Below are 19,637 nucleotides of genomic sequence, written 5' to 3' on the forward strand. Positions count from 1 at the left end.
ATGCCTTGGAGCCATGTTTGAACGCACACAAAAGGTGTAGCTCCAAAGGAATCCATTAAATCTTCAAATCGGGTGCTATGGTGCTAACTAACCCATACCAAAATCTGGATATTCAAACACTATTCAAGGATGTTGAGCTACTATTTGGGCAGTAACATCAGCTCTAAAAACAAGATATCTTTTCCACAATACAAGATTGAGTTGGTTGAGGGTGTAAGTGCCTCACTCTCCTCTTCCAAGGCTCTCTTGCAATCAGCAAGTATCTTGCCTGAGGAAACATAAGATATTGGCCAATTCTTCTTTTCCTAAAAGCACCCACCCTCAGTCCAGGTAGCTTCCTCCTGATCTGTAGCCATGGACATCACTATTGTACTCAAATATTTGGACTCTGTCGTGATCTGTCCATATCACTCCAGAAGGAAGAAACTCCATAGTCCAATCTTCCCACTGGAACACGTGAGAAAAAGTGATGACACCCAGGTGTGACATCTCTTCAGCTCACCACGTGCATAATCCACAAAGAAATAAATCAGCTTCACAGCTTTCCACTCCTCTGATTCTAGCAAGTAGAAAAGGTCCTCCAAAAACTCTCTTTGATTGTGTACACAGGCTATTTGGATTTACCATTTGCACACAAAAGGGTTTAAAATACATTGAGACTGGAAAGGACAAGAAATGCTACAAAGAAAACCTGATGCTGGAAAGATTTAATTTGTGCTACTCACGCGACAGCTTGAGCTTTTCTTTCGATTCATGATCTTTCATTGTGTAAACAGGCTATTTGGATTTACCATTTGCAAAATATTTGATAATGTCCAACTGTTGCAAATAGGGTGGTGTCTTTCAAGTGCAGAAGGTCAATGAGTAAGAAAATAACGGAATGCACTTATCAACGAAAATAAATCTCCTGTTTCTTATACAGAACGCGTCAGACAATAGAATGGAACTTTCACTTTTACAGAATTGGTTTGCAAATCCAGTTTCTTTCCATCTGGTCTTATGCTAACAATTCTTGAATGATCTATACAACAAAAAACCGTAAGCCCCTTATACAGAGCCCTGGTGGTACATAAAGCAAAGGAGAAACATCTCCAAATAATTACTCTATATCTTCCAGATTAGGGGAGAGAAACTGTGCTCTTGCGAGAGGATACTCCTTTCCACGTACCCAAACACCAGCTTGAGACCACTGTATCTCCTCCCAGGCCAATCCATCCTCCAGAACCTGCTGACGACATAATTTAGAAAAACAAGGCCCAGTTATGAAAGGTTTGAATCATCAATACATTATGCTATGTCCTGTAGAATGAAAACACAGTTTCTGAAGCTGCTTCGATCATGTTGATTGAAATTAAACAGATTCAGATACTGAAGAGAATCTTCCACAAAAATCTAGTTCGGCATCATACAACTACCTTACTTTTTCTGATTACACAATTGAATTGCCAACATTCTTTTTTGACTGAAAGGCAGGACTCACCTCTATAGCTTCAAGTGGCAAGGGAATACCCTTTGAAAGCATCACTTTCAATGGTAATGGTTGCCTGCAGCGAGCCCATCTATAATGATCAGAGGCTTCCCCATTTTGACCTTGCAGGTGACCTTTGTCACTGTTGTGTGTTGCACGACCTTGGACTCTTTCCCCATTTTGTTTCTGATTGCTGAGTATTTTATCCATATCATTATCCTTGACCTTCTCTCCAGCCTGACATGGGGCAGAAGTTGCTGTCGTTGCCCCAAAACCACCACCATTGCAGGTCACTTTTTCACCATCATAGCAGAGTTCATATCTGTAGACCTCACAAAATTGGAGATAAATCAAACCAACGAGTAATTCAGACACAATAGAATCTACTAGACTTTGCTCGAACTTCAACATTGACAAAGCTCAAGACAAAAACCGCATCACACCTGTTCCTATGTGTCTCAACATAGAGAACTTCTCCTCTTCTCAACCTCGCTGAAGTGTACTGAGACTTCTTCAAGCCTCTGTCTGCCACAATGCTCATGCTGTACTTCATCCTGAAATAAGCAGAATTGCAGTTAAGGCACATTACAAAAAAGCAAATGCTGTCAGAGCATGGATAAAACAGCCCTCTGCTCCCTCCCTCATCACCAGCCCAGTCTTCCCTCATAGCAGCAAGAAACTGATGGTCTAAAAAGGTTCAGTAGAAAAAATCTTAAAGAAATCTCACCAAGGCTCGTTACACAGATTGTACTGTATAGTGACTTCTTGAATAAGGCGTTGCTGCCTATAAGCATTCTGCAAAAGTTTAACAGCAAGAACTAATAAACCAAGGATAGGAAGCATGCGAGTAAACGTGTCTCATAAGATGTAAAGTATAAGATTACCGCCGATGCAGCTCTTGTCGTCATTGTGCGCTCCATGGCAGCTGGTGCAAGTGTGGGAGCAACTGCCCAGATCCTAGTGAGGCAAGGTTCCAATTCAATGTGTCCACCACCTACCTATGGTGCATAGATGTAACCATAAAGCAAGTGGAAAAAGAACAACCGTAAGAGAGAGACATTATAACCAGGGTAAAGACAAACCATCCCAAACAGCCACAACTAGGTAAGGTTGTTATTATTGGTTAAACTTGGACTTTCATAGACATTCTTAGAATTTAATGTGAACTATTATTTGTGTATTCCACTGATGGAGCTGTCTAGCTAGTAACCTTTATAATGTTTTCCCTTTAAGAATTACTCTCTAATTCTTAATGTTTTCCCAAATAAGATGCCAACATAACAATGTCTTTCACCAACTAGCTAAAATGCTTTATCTGCCTCACTAAACTACTGAAGATGTTTTTCACACCCCTTCTAGAAGGACCTACTAGCCCTATGTTATGTTTGCCCACCTATAGCATACATCATAGTCGCGTGTTAACAGAAGTGGCAATGGAGCAACAGCCAACTCTGCCATAACAGAAATGGCTAACGACTAGGGGATGTAAACGGCTGGTAAACAATTAAAAAATGACTAGAAAGTGTTAGACATGTATAACTTTGCTCTCTTCAAAATGTGAAATGAAGATCTTTGAGAAGCACACCAACATAATTGCCAAAGATAGTGAGAAATATCAGCAAACAAGCACTAGACAGAAGAAACCTCTGACTGATACTTGGGCCAACATTAGGAAATGTGTGATGGAAACAACAATGGAAACTCATAGGAATGGAGTTTCCAAGTGAAAAGGCTGGGAAATGTCCGGTTCTTGTGAGTATCACATGCATAATTAGAAGCAGCTTCCCCTAGTCTAGAGCTATTGGCGATGAAATGTAATTTCACCCTTACTATGTACTAGATTGCAAATGCTCCGCACAAATGACAAGGGCAGGTTTTCTTAATTTGGAGACATTGCATCTATCGCCTATTGCATGTCTATTCCCTTTTACAGGTGGAGAAAACTTTGATGTTTGTTCATCCTCGAGATCCAGTCTTTTTCCTGTATTAATGCTCTTATCAAAGCAAAGATTTTGTGGGAATGTTAGCTTTTACTCTGAGACACTTGTTAATGATGTACATATCATGGTTGTACGGGCAGTCCATTTGAGTGCATTGCATTTCTAGGTAGGCAGCACAATTATGGCTGTGATAACCTGCATTTATGGCCCAATTAATTGCTGGCCAAACTGACAATTGTTTCTTTTATTTCAGCCTATCCAGAGGCTCTCTCCCCTCCATCTCGTAATCAACTTATACATGCAACTGCACCCTGCTGGAGAGGGACTCTGGGTGCACTCTGCTGGTTGCCCAAGGCATGTATGTGCCTTTGTACACACACTTGTGCTTTGGTATATGATTCCTTTTCCCAACTTCATTATTACTGAGTTCATGCATTCTTGTTCCTTTATCCAGTTCTCTGTGTTTATAGCAGCTTCATCTTTTTGCTTCTGTTGCTCCACATTCATCTGACATGTATAAGATCCCAAGCATCTTGGTCCTTGTGCTGCCTGTTGTGTTGGACTGTTGTTTCAAGTCTGATTCAACCTGTTTGACTGCTGCAAGCTTTGAGTTTTGCTGCTGTTTGCATCCAGCTGGCCTGGCCACATCATCTAACTGCTGGGCACTACTCTTCAGCTGCTGGGCAGCCTGTCTAACTGCATTTTCTGCTGTCATACTCTGCATTTTGACATCGTACTGTGTTTTCAACGTTGCACTTTGCGTCTTGATCTGCTATGCCATCGTTTGTACTAAACAGTCGACGTTTTCATCATTTTGCAATACCTTTCCATTTTTTGTCGCATGCATCAACACGTGTTTTCCTCTTTTCTGCATTTTCAACCTGATTTACACAATGGAAGAGAAGGTTCATGCATGTTGGTCGTTGTGCCTCTGTTCACCACACTCATTTCACATCCTATTCCTCTTTCTTCTCTTTAATCTGAACTCATCTCTGTTGCTTGGACTGTTGAACTCATGCTATTGGGTTTATTAACCATATGTGCTCCAAGTGTTCTCTCTAACACTCTTACTTATCTTCTCTACCTCTATCAATGGCTCCTCCACGTTGTAACATTGATAACAAGCTTTAAAGCCTTGACTATCTAACTTGGAGTGCAGTAATGTGTGGTTTGTGCAGAGGCATCTCTGGTACATAATTTCAAGTCTTGTTTGCGTCTCCAACACTACTCTTTTATTGCTCCACAGACAAAAAACCCAGCCTTCCTTCTTGGCAAGGGTGGTGATAATCTGGTTTAACTCAAAATGACAGCAAGATTTGAATATACAAATCTGAAAATACACACTTTACCACTTAATCTTGGACAGCCAACATCCAGTTGGCCCCAACAACTGACACCCCTTGCAATATTTCTTTATATGTGTATTGCTCTAAGGTTAAAGTACAATGAGATATAAGCCGATCTCCTTCAATCCTCAATACATTGGCTGTCATAAAATGCCAACACTGCTTAGGCATAATTTGCCCCTTGACTGTACAACAATTCAGGCTCAATTTGGGTCTTCAATCTCTTGCATGCCGGCTACAATAATTGGTGAATGGACTACCCCTTGGTTCAGCTGCAAATCTATTTGCCCTGAGCTGCAACACAAGTCTGGGTCTTCAGAAATTAGGCATGGATCCCAAGGTTGCTGTTGAAGCCCTGGTTTCTGTTGTAAATTAAGGTGCCATTGCTCTTCACCCCAACCTGAAATTGACTGAGAACTATTGAGGACTGATTGATAGACAAGGGGAAAATCAACTGAAAAGAGTATCTTTCGATCGGTAGCTCTGATCAATTCAGATGGCACCAACACCTTCAAAAGGGGGGGTAAAACCCCAATGCAACTAGCAATCCCTCCTCTGCTACCACCACCTCTCCCTGAGATGAAGAAGGAAACCTACTACCCCTATCTTGTCACGCTGCCGATCAGTTGTCGCTTCTCTCAAAGCTCATCCGTCCACTCCTTCCTCCTCCCTCAGCCTTTGAATGCTAGAATGACTCTATGCCAACCCCCAAACAGTCCCCCCTCCATTTTGCATGGGAAGTTTTGACAAGTGGCAGCCTGTTTTGCCACTTCGCGGCATTTCAAAAGTAATTTTCAGCTTTAATTAATTAATTTCAGGCTTTAATTTTTGGAAATTAATTAATTATTCTTTTGACCTTGCCCAAGAATTGGCTAGTGCCCATGCACAATTAATGTGCTAACCCCTATGGGACATTTACTGTCCCAACATTAATTGGCATGGGACTTGGCATTACTTTATGAATAAATTAATGCCTAGTCCCTCTAATGTCACCACTAGACATTTAATGGCACAATTAATGGCCTAGACCAAAACTGAAATCAGACACCCACAAGTACCTATCCGGCATAACTTTGCACAGCTTTTCCCAATATCACCCACTAATCACCAATGTTACTAAGGTTTCGCTATCACTTAATTGACTTGCATTTCATAAGTGCACCTCACATGTGCATAACTCAATAATGCCAAAGCTAAGCATTGAAAATGCATGTCCTCGTGACAGACGAAAACAATTATAAGTAAGCAATCTTAGATTGAGACAACAATACCAAAGCATACTTAGCACTTCTTTGATGTATCTCAAAGGAAGTCCTCCCAACTAATACAATACAACCATCCATTCTTCGAGTAACACAAATCTAGGATCAACTTCGCAATATGCAATCCGCTCTTCCCAAAGCCCGTCCAATGGGGGCTATTATCTAAAAATTGCCTTAGGAGCTTGATGGTGTGTCAAACACCTTACAAGCTCACACATCAGAATTTCCCCATCAGCTTCTAGCACATGACATCGATGCTACTTGAACATGAGTCCACCTTACGATTATAGGGGATGTTTCCATTTCGTTTTGGCTGCCCCTTTGGAAGCTTTGGTTGTTCAAAAAGGGGTCATGCATAGAAGAAGAAGGGACAATGCTACTTCTATCACAAGAAGGGGCACCTTTGCAAGGACTAAAAGAAGCTAGCAACATTGTAAAAACACAAGGAGAAGGAGAAGAAGATGGGGGAGGACTCCTCCAACACTTCATCATCTTTGGATTCTAACAAGAATTGTGATCGTGCAACAAAGGCCACAGCAGCCCCATAATGATTTTTGTAGTATCTTCATCCCTCTAGACTCTCCAATGCTAGGGAGGGAGTGTGAGCGGTATGGTGGATCCTAAGTGTGGCTTTCTACACTAATGAAAGTCTCATAGATTCAAATCTTGGAGCTGGTTTGCCTTCCAAGTTCATGATGGTGGGTTAGACAAAGAGCAGTCTTTGCTCCTGGTTTGTTCCTACATGAGGGAACACTTTGGCACAAATTCCATGCTCATAATGTGCCTTCTCCGGAATTGGTCCATGACAGGTATCCACATTCAATTATTTCTACTCTCTATGGTCAAGGATTGATACAATCAACATTGACATTAGAGTCTATATAAGGCACCTTGGAAATGGCTTGATCACAAACTACTTGGGCATCCATGGTCCTATCTGATTGTCCTTGTTGTATATATTATGGTGGGTCTTTCATCAATGTATTTTTTAATGTACTTATCACCCGTGATCTAAGAGAGCGTGCTAATGTTGCACATATCATAGTTGTACAGGCAGTCTATTTAAGTGAATTGCATTTCTCAATAGGCAGCACATTTATGGCTGGCTGACCTACATGTATGGGCCCCTTAAATGGCTGACCTGATCATCATTTTCTTTTATTTCATCGTATTTCAAGGCTACCTCTCCTCCATCTCAAAGTCAATTTATACAGGCACACATCATCTTGTTGGAGTTGCCCACAAGTTACAACCCATGCCTTTGTCCACACACTCATGCTTTTATATGTGGATTTCACTTCCCAAGTTCATTATTTCTGAGTTCATGTATTCTCAGCGGCTTTCTCATTTTGCTTTTGATGCTCCACATTCATCTGACAACACTTGCCCTTATCAGGCACAGCCCTCATGAGGTCAGAATTATTCTGTGGGGCCAGAATGTCACACCAGTTGTCTAAATGATTTTAATAACTCAAACAAAATGTTATGTGTATTATGTTATTGAAAAGGCATCTCACTTTTTTCTGAAAATTTTGAAAGGGCCTGTTTCAAAACTTGGCAACTGGCGCTTGTGGTCTCTCTTTCAACTGACCATACATTAGTTTTTCATATATAGTCCATCATGTGCAGATGGGTAATTACTTTGTCTTTTCCCCATCCATTTGTGCCATGTTTTATGGCCCAGAAGACATTGAAGAAACCCAGTAAGATAGTACTGTGAGGTTGAAAAGAGGAGATAGGGTGAAACCAAGTCAGATGCCTAAAGAGGTGTATGATACCAAGACAGGGAGCAGAGACTCTTGACCAGATTGGTGCCAATTGAAAACCCACAAGCTTGTTTCTTCGATAAAACCAACTGAAAGCTGTCCAGCTATCATTGATAACTTTTTGACTTTCCAAAAACAGGTAGAACATCTCCTATTGATGATGTCAGTAAAACAAATTGGTTTTCCACCTGCACACTCTAGATTGAAACTTTCTGACCTTTCCTTTTCATTCAGCTTCCAATTAGTGCACAGCCTCAGTGAATATTATCAGCACAATCAAAAGACACAAACTCACTACCACCCATTTGTGCCCATAAGACATTCAAGAGATTAGATAGGATAAGGTGTTCTAAACTTTAAAAATAGACATGGGAAGAAAACGAGGTGAGTATACCTTAAATGCATGATGAGAAAGTGGAAGCAGAAAGAGCCAAGCAAAACCCACAGGCTTATTTAATAAGAGAGAAGAATTCCATGAGACTGGACATCATAACCACAATCAACTAAGAATCTGTCCAACTATCAATGATAAGCTTGCTGCTATTAAAGCAGATTGAATTTCAACATAAGAAAATTTGCTGTCAATTCAAAAATTATTAGGTAACTTGCTCCCTTGCAGCAAATTGAATTTCAGCACCAAAATGAAATATGAACAATTTAACATGTACCCTCAGCTTGAATGCTAGCCTTCTGAGCTTCCGATTGAATTGCAAATTCAAGTCTCACCCCTATTTGCTTGGATACAACACATGTGCTAATTCTGATGTTATGTTTTAGAGCCAGATCAAAGTGAAACATTAGCAACTGGGCATATATGCTCAGCTCAAATGCTAGCCTCTCGACTTTTGAACAAATTGCACTTACAATCATACACCTATTTCTTCGGTACCACATGCGTCCAAAATGTGTAATTCTGATTATGTTTTAGAGCCAGATCCATGACACACCAAAAGCACAGACTTGATTAATATACCTTAACAATGTGGCACTGTTCTACACTGTAGCTGCATCCACTGGCAGCTCCCCATGCCCGTGATCTCACATTATTCCGTAAAGTAGAGGTGTAGCCTGCACAGACACGGTTAGGAATTGGCCCATCAAATCTCAAAAACACACTTACAAATCCTGCCTCTATGAGCTTCTCGTAGTGCATAATCCCTCCAATAATTTTCAACTGCCTTTATAACTGAAGATGGATATACTTTGTGAGCTAGAACTTACTGTCTTGAGGGGGAAGGACACGGACTGTGGCACGTAACTCTGAAATGGACAAAGGTGGAGAAGCAGCAGTCGGCCGGTAGTATCCAGTGTGCATTAAAACTGCAATACAGACCAGACCATCAGTAGCTTATTTATGTTACAGGAATCTTACAACAAAAATGTAATAAGACAGCTGCACTCTTGATTCTGTTCAAGTGAACCTTCTTAAACTATTATTTGTTGAAGATCATGCACACATAAGCTTTTGAAATAATGATAATTATATATAACAGAAACAAAACTTCAAAATCTAATAATATGATCACACTCCTGATTCTGTCTAATTGAATCCTTTTAAACTATTATTTGTCAAAGATAAGTTCAATTTTTTTCCACCCAAGCAGCTCCGCCCATGGGCAGTTGCAGTAGACATTCACCTTAGTGAGAAAAGTTTGTACCTGCTACCAAGTCAGAATCATCTGTATAAACATCTGTCCCCCACAGCTGACTCCCTCGCACCTGGTTTTCAGAAACACATAAAAATTCAGTCTCTGCACTGCACTGTTCAAGATCTGAAGGTACACAAGGAAAGTTAAGTAGCATGGAGTTTTTAGATGTTTATTCAAACAAAATCTTTAAGCATTGTTACTAGTTGGATATGTCCATGAAAGGAGCTTAATTACAGATACAAGTGAGGTTGATATAGGCAAGCAAACAACTGGAAAATACAGCAAAACTAAGACTGCACATGTTGTAATTAGCAGAAGCAAACTCACATATGTGCAAAGACATGTTGCGTGCAGGCAATAGTGTGAAAAGCAACAAAACACCACACCAGCTGTTGTTGGGTTCTAACACCTGTACTAATGCCCTCATTGTTCTTTAAAAAGCATGCTTGGCACTCCAAATATATTGGCTGAAAAAGGATCAAATGCCGCAGCTCACTATGAGAGAGCAAAAGCTGAAAAATATAGCACTAATAGTGTAGGAATCCAACACGAGTGCTGCATGTAACTGTTCCTCCATCCTCTCACCCCAACACCCCCCCCACCTTTTTCTCCCAGGAGAAAAAGCAATAACAAATAAACTCAAACAGATTAACAGAAAGGATTTTGTCACAAAGATTTTGGCCAACCTGCTCCAACAATTTGCAAAGGGAAATGTGAAATGCGGCACACCTGGTGATTGGAGGTAGAAACAAGCTTTGCAGGTATTCGAATCTCAATAGTTGGGCCTTGGTTCAAGCGTGTGCTTTCCCCATTCTTCATGGATAGTGCCTCATAATCTTTCCACAATTTTGCCAATTCAGGCATGTACTCTCCAGGTCTGTATAAAACAGCTGTGGTCTCACCACTACCTGCATCAATTTACCACTGTAAAAAACCTACATTGCAAATACAAACATACAACAAACACATTTCCAATGCAAAAAACCAGATGTTCACCAACAGACTTTCTCCGTAATATCCTTGATATTTGTATCAGAATGAAACTGTCTTCTCTCTGGGTAGACCGAGCAATACTAAAAATAGGCTGATAAGTATTCAAAGCCCATGAGACTTTAGACAGCTTTATTAAAAACTTTTTCTGTTTTTCCAATTGTCAAAAGTATACTATTTTTGTGAGCACAGGAGCGCACACTCTATTCCAATAAGCATGGTAGTTATGGATGAAACAATTAAGAATCAAAAGACATCTAAGAACCTGAGGTCAGTAGACGGACAAGTGCTGATAGTGTAATTAGACCACCATTGGCTAGGACATGATAATAGAGGCTTTGGAACATTGTGAACAATAGAGCACCTGAGAATAAATAAAGAATGAATGTGACATGTCAAGCTAATCCAAAGACAATGACTTGGAAATAGGGGATGTTATTAAAAATTGCCTAAATACTCCTTATTTTATGTGAGAGGCCCCATAACGCCAGCCACAATATAGTGCACCCATGATTTGGCAGCACTTTCCTTCATAAAACAGACAAATTCAAGAGACAGCATATGCTAGAACCTTGCCAAAAATGTTCCAAGTCCATGGTTACGTGATTAGCCAAGGTTCTACACCTCTAAAATTGCCCTATAAAGTCAAACTTAATGGTCAAATAGTGGGTTTGAACGACTTTATTTTGAAAGGTTTGGCTGTTTGGCTGCCTTATAATACATTTTCAGAGTTTGGCTATTTAAAGTAATTCTTGGTCTTCAATTCATCAATCAGCCATCTGCAAGAACAGAGAGCCAAATGGCAAGTTTGTTGATTGAGGTGCCACAAGTGAATGTAGCTAAATGTGGCTGATCAAAGGTTTTCCTACAATGGATAGCAAATGGATTGCATGCATATAGGGCAAGGGGAGAGGGGAGAGTATGCACTGCACATGAGCTGGAGTGCAGCATGGATTCATTGTTCCCGGCATTTACTCGTGTATATATCATTATTATTGCTGTCATATAGCAAAGGAAGAATCATTTTTACCTATGGATTCGCTCCTCTCTTTAGAAGCGTACCCATGGTTAATGTATGATACAATAATATACATTAGTAAATATTACCTTAAGATTTTTTAAGGTCCAGTATGATAAAAATGCATGATTCTCCCCTAAAAATTCTAATTTTTTGACAATGAAAGGTAGAGAAGTCATTTGAATCTAACAACATACTCCCATGAGAGAATCATATAAGTATAAGAAGCCTTTAGCTCATCCCAAAGTGCAAATTGGACCACAAAATAAGTATCCGTTAAGTTGGTACCTTATGGTACTAACATTCAACACAGTACCAATATTACAGTATAGCATGAACCCTTTCATATGAAACTAGTGGAACTATGATTGTGCCTTTAGCGCCTCTTATCTTACAATTGGTATTTAAAGTAGAATTGATGACCAAATGAACAAGTGAAGAGCCAATATCACCATGCGAAATTATGTGAAACTTTACATTTTGTGGAACAACTTATTATAACATACTTCATGTTTTGTATGAGGGCTCATAGATTTTTCTTTTTCAACATGCCAGCTTCATACAAAGAGCTCATGTTGCAATGTGAAGCGGATGGAAGAGGGTGACTTAGCAAATTCACCTAGGTTGTTGCAACTTTACCTTGAGGCATTTCGATTGAAGCCTATCTTGGTTGTAGCTTCATCAAGCTCAACAAAGCGCAAATCTAGAGCATCGCTTGATGCTCAAGAGGGAGGTAGCACTTCCACTCCTTTTGGTCAGATATGCTCAAATGTCTAGCAATCGCTTGGTGTACTTTATGTTCATCCAAGGTACTATATGTTAACAATATATCTACTTTGGGACCTACTATGATTAGTGTTCTAGACAATATGAGTTGTTATGCAACTATGTATAGATGCTTACCATGGCACTAAGTATCATACTTTTTGGGAAACTTTGATTTGGATTATACTCATGGACATATTTATGGTAGTAGTAATGCACATGTTGCTTCAAACCATTTCGTGTTACATATCTATGTATTTTGTTTCATATGCCGAGTGCGGGGAACTAAATGCATATTTTTTAACCTTGAATGGAATGCTTTTATGCTTAAGATGTGTCACTAGTGTGCATCTCTTGGGAAGGCCATGACCATAAGTATTATGAAGCAACATTAATCTCTAGGGATGGCTATGAACATAAGTCATGTGAAGCAACCATAGCTATTGGCATATGTCTTGTAAAGCAACTATTATGGGTGACTAAGGCATCTAATGAAGTAAAGTGTTTGTGAAAGGATTAGAGTGTAGCAAGTGGATTCTTACATGGTTTTCTCTTGGTTCTTAAGTAACAAGCAAGGAATTTGACACACTTTTCTCATATGAGGTATATTTGCTCATGGACCATTGCTGTGTTTTTTGGAATACATTTGAGGGTATTCCTTTCATTTGTCTCATTGGCAAATATATGTTTGCACAAAATATGGCTTTGGGATAGCCACAATATAGAGCAATGGCATGACACGGACTGTTGCTTTGCAGTTGGCTGAACCTTTCCACAACCTTTGTGTTCATGAACTTTCAAGCTTCAATCATGGACTTGTGTTGAGGGCTTTTACATATGTTTGTTGGGTAGAGCAATGGCAAAAAATGAATTATTGTTTTGCAGTTGGTTAAAGCTTTCGAGAGCCTTTGAATTCATGATCTTGCAGGCTTCAATCATGGACTTATGTTGAGGACTTTTGCATATGTTGGTTGGCTGTTTTAGTACACCCGATCTGCTAATCGTAGGTGTGAGCTTTGAGGATGATACACAACTGGTATGGGAGTGAGTGAATCTCTCATTGTGGCAGCTGTCAAACTGGACAGGCACAGGCATTCAACAAACATTGTAAGACAGATCCATGCATTTCTGAGCAGGTTGGCCAGTATAATGCACTCACCAGCATGTTTTCAGTATTTCCGGGCTGGTCAAGTAGCATTGGGACAGGGCAGACAGTTTGTGCAGGCTGCCATGTAGCAGGCAGATTTTAAGCAGCTTTTTTTGAATTATTTTCTTTGCTGCAGTCAGCCAAGCTGATCAGTTGACCAGTTTCAGCCAGGCCAATGTGGTATTTTCTGACATTATTTTTTTGTGCTATTTAGTTCCCAGCCATCCCCAGTCACAATCATTCACATTGTGTGTTTGCGGTAGAGAGATTCCAGCTAGCATATTTCTAGAGCCTGTTGTACATATCTGCTTCCTTATTCAGCATTCACTCACTGCAGATTTTTGTGTTCTCTCTCTCTCTCTCTCTCTCTCTCTCTCTCTCTCTCTCTCTCTCTCTCCCCCCGTGTTCTCTTTCTTTCTTTCTTTCAGTCTGATCATACGCTTCCACATTCGCTGCACTTTGGCATGGTATCAAAGCAACATTGAAGGGCTGATTAATCGTGGGCAAACCTGAAGAGGAGATTTCAGTGCAACAAAAGGCTGTGTTTTCAGCATTCGAAGGTGACTAAGAGAGTTGTGCATTGACATAAGGCTGAAACGAGCGGATAAGCATAGGAAAGGAGCAAATTTTGCTGATTTTTGTATGTTTTTGCCGTTTGTGAAGGAAAAAAGGCTGCATTTTCAACTTTTCATTGCAGATTTTAGGTTGAAATTGGTGCACGTCCAGTGGAGGAGGCCCTAGCAAGCTGCATTTTCAGAGTCAGAGCAGGCTGCCCTTGTACAAGGGAAAAAATCTTCAATTGTAAACACCAGGAGGTATTATGATCTTCAACCAAACCAGTTCCTACCAAAATCCTTAGTTTGCTTACACAATCCATGAGTGAACCCAAGCTAGTTCATTGACAAGTTGCTATGCAACTTTTGCAATTTCTGAGGGGGGACCCCCAGCCTTGGTATTTATTATTTAGCAAGTAAAGGAGATTCAACTTTCGTAGATCAAATACTAATTATTGATTTACTTGGGAGTAAGTGCTATCTCTTGGAGCAATAAGAAGCAACTCATAGTTGACCTATCATCTACAAAGGCAAAGTACAAAGCGGCGTCTTCTACCACTTATGAAGCAATGTGGCTTCGAGCGTTGTTAGGAGAGCTTGGGTGTCCTAAGACACGTCCTACTACACTTCATTGCAACAATGAGAGTTGCATTGCATTGGCACACAATCCCTTATTCCATGCTAGGTTGAAGCACATTGAGATCCAATACCATTTCATTCAAGAGAAGATCTTGGATAAGACTATTGATGTGGTATATTGTGAGACAGATAATAACTTAGGTAAACTTACTTACAAAGGCTTTTCCTCCGGCCATTCTCCAATATCACTCTAGATCCCTAAGCCTTATGCCACATCTAGGATCTAAGAGGGGGTGTTGGAGATTTTGTCATCCCCTAGATGGACATAGGCATTGTATATGTATTTTAGGGCAGATCCATGCATTTTTTAGCGGGTCAAATAATATGATACCGTTGCCAATATGTTTTCACCATTTCCGGGCAGGTCGTGCAACATCAGGTCAGCACGGATAGTTTTTCCAAGCTGTCACATAGCAGACAAATTTTACACACCATGTTTTTATTACTTTCTCAGCAACAGTTGGCCAAGTTGATCAATAGGCTAGTTTTGCCCAAGCTGACTTGGTTATTTGGCATTTATTTTCTACTATTTAGTTCCTAGCCCTCCCCAGTTGTAGTCATTCAGATTGGGTGTTTACGTGTGGAGAGACTTTGGCTGGCATATTTCGACAGCCTATGGCCCCATTGTACATATCTCCTTTCTTATTCAGCATTCATCCACTGTAAATTTCCATGTTCTTCACTCTCTCTCTCTCTCTCTCTCTCTCTCTCTCTCTCTCTCTCTCTCTCTCTGTGTATTCCTCTCTTTCTTTTAGTCCAATCATACACTTCCACATTCGTTGCACTCTAACAACAACTTGGTGTGTTTGGACCTCTACCAAGTCAAGCATATGCTATGCTATGTTTCACAATTGAATGGCATGGATTCTTTAAAATGTATGGTCATCCTTGGTGTCAAAACATGTTGCGCTTTACAGTCGCTAAGCATCAATATACTGATGCTATTGAGAAAGCAATTCAAACTTTCTTTGAAGTTTAGCCCACATTGAGACAAGAGAGAGATGATTTTGTAAGGAATTTGAATTGCATGAATGAAGCTATTAGGTTTGTTGCACCCTTTTGTCTTAGTAGATAGTGACCTTTGAGACTTGCTATGATCAGTGTCGCAAACATGTGTTTCTACAGCTCTACTTGGTTATTCACTAGTGTAGTGAGTACCACTTCAATAGCCATGGCCCATGGATATGTACAATTGTTATTAGTCATTCACAAGTGTAGTAGACTATCATCTTGCACAATTCAACATTACCTGTACATGGAGTAATAATATTGTACTCGATTACTTGGAAACATGTATATACAACTGTACATTGAGAATAATGCAATAGCATCACTATGCTTGGTTAGTTGCAAACACATATCGGTCATACATACCATGTTGAATCTTCATTATGTGCAATTGAGGTCGCTTGCAATGTTTCAAGAGGGGATTATCTCACCAAAATGAGGAATGGGCTTAATGATTTTAAGTAAAATGAACTCTAATTCTAGTACTCCAAGGTCTTGGCATAGTGAACCATGACCCTTGCACCAACAATAAGGGATTTGACATCGAGCACTGCGGTGGACAAGTATACAACCTATGTTGTACAAAGGCAGAGCAAAAGGAACAAGATGAAATGAGAAACTTTCATAAAATTGAAAGTTTGCACCTTAGGATTGAGTTACATTGAAAGTTTCGCCCAATGAGCAACTCACTTAAGGCACTTAAGTTATTAAGCAAGTCCTAAGCTAAAGTTTCATCCAATGAGCAACTCGCTTATGATTAATGCTCAAGTCATTAATTAGCCCTTAATCAAATGAGCAACTCACTTATGATTAATGCTCAAGTCATTAACCAACCCTTAATCAAAAGCACCAACTCACTAAGAAGCTACGAGTTATTCATTTGGAAACTTGATCTTGGCTATTTTTGGGCTCTCTTTCTCTCATTTTGGAGTAGCCGAAGTTTGGAGAGCTATAGCAACAAAAGGAGAAACACACTTGCTGATTTTTCAATGACCAACAATAAGAGAGGAGTGTTTAGCAACCATCCCTAAGTGCTAGATAGCCGGGAATCGATCTCTCGGGCTGTTAAGCTCTATTTTACAGCATATCAAGCTTAAGGTTTGCTATATACAACAGATATGTGGCTAGGGTTGGCAAAAATCAATCATTTTGGGTATATAATCGCTTGCTGAAGACATTCCAACCAAACCTTCCAATTTTTCCATTTTTTTGGATTGCCAAATCATTGCAAATATCAAGGAAAATGTACACAAACTTACATATCTAATTTTCCAGCCACTAAAAGCATTAAATTCAATACTCAATCTCAAGGTAAATGCATGCCAAAGATTAGGGTTTATGGACAGCAAATTTACAAGTCTGAATTACTTCAATTAGACAATGAATTGAGGATGCATTGGATAGGGCAAAGCTCTAAGATTGTTGGACAATCAAGGCCAAGGTCTCATTCAACAAATAGAATCAGTCTAGGATTGAGATTCATGCGAACTTCTCATCGATTGCAAAGTGCCAACATTGAGAGACTATGGATGCATTTCTCAATGTCATGTTCGTCAACACTGGAGCGATTGCAACTTTGTATGCTTAAAGACATACTAGTTTAAGCATGTAATTGAGATAGATTCAAAGCTCCTTGGTCAAGGTTGGTGAGAGCAAGTAAGGATGTAACAATTGGACTAAATATAGTCCATTCAAGAGCCAAGCACGCGAGGAATCATTAGCAAAAAGTGTGTTGGTCTATAACAACCATATTGATCACATGAGCAAGTCACAAGTGGTCTATGTAAAGGCTCATCTTCAATACTAAAGAAATAACATAAGGGGCACTCACATTGAGGGCCAATCCCATGTCGTCTACTATGCAAGAGCACTCTAGTTCTCACGTTCTTTGTGTCATTTGTTTTCTTTGCTGAATTGAATAGCGTGTGTGCTATAAGCTTATTTTTCATTGCCCTATAGATCAGATCTACATGTCAGTTTCATCCAAACTCCCTCTCCACAACAACATGTTGCATGCATGAAAGAAGAATAATAATATGGAGGAGAGATAGACTATAAATATGCAAAAATAGAGCAATAAAATAATCAAGTCAGCCAGTCATGGATAGGGCCACAAATGCATGCCAATCAAAATGAAACATGCCATCCATACAAATAGAAATGCACCCAATGATGGGCCACTAAAAATGTTTGTAGAACGCATGAAATGTACTATGCTAATAACACCATGTTCCTTACATTATCACACCCTATCTCTCTCTACATTCTGACCAATCATGATCACTGTCACTAATACCATCATCGTCACCTTATTACCCTAGCCATCTCAACACCAGCCCTCTCTATACATTGACACCCACTCTTTCTTGACAATTGATCCTAATGCTTGTGTCACCCTCTTAGCTTGGCAACATCATCTATTGTTTTTTGAGGCCTGCTTCTATCACATTTCTACCTTAGCAACCTACTACTATAGTTGTGTTACATGATTTAAAATGTGATAATTAAACCGTTTGCAGGACATCCCCACACATGCAAGACTTCTTTGTATTGATATTCCTATCAGTTTTGTACTTTGGTTTCACTTTCATATGGACTAATGAGTGGCAAGCCAAAGTTACACATCAATGGAAAAAAGAGCCCAAGTCCCATACGAGTGTCTCATCACCTTTGCGATCATTGCTGGCCTTTGGACAGTCCTTTGTGGCAACCTTGGTCCAATGTTTTGATTTCACTAAGGTGGACCTGTTGGTGGACTCAAAAGAAGATATCCATTGCCTCTATAATCCTAGTGGGCCCTTGGGCAGTCTTGCATGACATACTTGTGGCAACCTCAGCACAGCTGCATTTGACAGTTCTCTGTTGTCATCGCACTACCAGGCCTTCATCAAGCACAAGTAGTTTGCTCCACTCAGGATCCGTTCTGGAGGACGACACTGTCTGGCACTCTTCCCTAGCCTACTCACATGAGAGATGGTGGTTGTTGGACAGCTCTGCACTCCTTCAGCTTCTATTGTATCACTGTCCACAGACTATACTCTGTCTGTTCACTGAGTTTTCGGCATTAATTGAGCTATTTCTTCCTCATGTTCATACTCTCTCTATGTTTTCTCTACAGACTATACTCTGTCTGTTCACTGAGTTTTCAGTATTAATTGAGCTATTTCTTCCTCATGTTCATACTCTCTCTATGTTTTCTCTACAAAACATAGAAAACCCTCATGTTTCTTTCTTAGCTCTAGTGAAGTCTTATATCCTTTACCCAAGTCATAAATGCTCTGTTTTAGACTTTTTCGCTGTAGTTACCTAGTCAACACTCCTAGAATCGTTTCTTTCCTTTGAATTAGCAATTTCAATCTTGTTCATATTGGTAAATATATACACAGTAATCATCTAAAATCGTATGCGCACAACATCTTCTGTGCATATCCAAATAGCACCCTTGATTGCCTTCCACACAACCCAGCCCTTCTTTTTACAATAGTGTATTCCTTGGGCTCTTCATAGAAACCCTAATGGTTTTGGCCATCCCCTTGTAGTAATGTTAGCATTCCTCTATCCATCTGTTATTTTAGAACCTAATCTTGCTAAATATATAAACATAGTTCCAAGCACAGTCAATAGCTCCCTCTCAGGTTTGAGGCTCAGGGGTAAGTTCAATTAGATATCCTGCAATTCGAAAATGATTTATGATAACATTTTCTGTAAGTCCAACAGCACACAAAGATTACCAAATAATAGCCATTGGAGATCAACTACCACATGGACTTGATTGATTAGCCGGTTGTGCCAATCAAGGCACATGGTCGATAAGAAATCAAGGGTGTAACAGCAAAAGTCCTAGTTTGCCAAGACACATAAACTGATTAGTAATGACTAGGAGAATGACATAACAATATAGTCTTTAGCCCTGACATTTTGTAGCTTCCAACTTTGGCATGTTTTGATTTAGCACAAATAATTCTAGCAACAAATTGAGCATACAATTACAGTTCAATGTTTTATGTGATAGCATGGAGGAATTACCAAGTCACAACGCCATTTGAAGCTTCAAACATAAAGCTGTGATACAGACATGGACAAGC

The 19,637-nt window shown here is 39.8% G+C and overlaps 1 protein-coding gene across 2 annotated transcripts; it reads right to left on the bottom strand.

Moving 5' to 3' along the window:
- Positions 1-886: 886 nt before the first annotated feature.
- Positions 887-19,400, bottom strand: LOC148037818 (uncharacterized). Of its 2 annotated transcripts, none has more exons than XM_087676778.1 (10): positions 19,284-19,400; positions 10,161-10,339; positions 9,441-9,501; positions 9,004-9,102; positions 8,756-8,850; positions 2,353-2,466; positions 2,196-2,263; positions 1,912-2,022; positions 1,481-1,790; positions 887-1,225 (listed from the first exon to the last, which is right to left on the bottom strand). In XM_087676778.1, the coding sequence occupies exons 1-10, from the start codon at positions 19,354-19,356 to the stop codon at positions 1,100-1,102; spliced, it is 1,236 nt and encodes a 411-aa protein (XP_087532904.1). In that variant the 5' UTR covers positions 19,357-19,400; the 3' UTR covers positions 887-1,099. The 2 variants fall into 2 exon arrangements, with proteins under 2 accessions (XP_087532904.1, XP_087532903.1); XM_087676777.1 differs by lacking the exon at positions 19,284-19,400 and adding an exon at positions 10,687-13,713.
- Between the last annotated feature and the right edge of the window lie 237 nt (positions 19,401-19,637).

Source organism: Lygodium microphyllum, chromosome 4 (genome assembly GCF_053477565.2).
Source record: "Lygodium microphyllum isolate KBCC chromosome 4, Lygodium_microphyllum_v1.1.10, whole genome shotgun sequence".
Taxonomy (NCBI): Eukaryota; Viridiplantae; Streptophyta; class Polypodiopsida; order Schizaeales; family Lygodiaceae; genus Lygodium; species Lygodium microphyllum.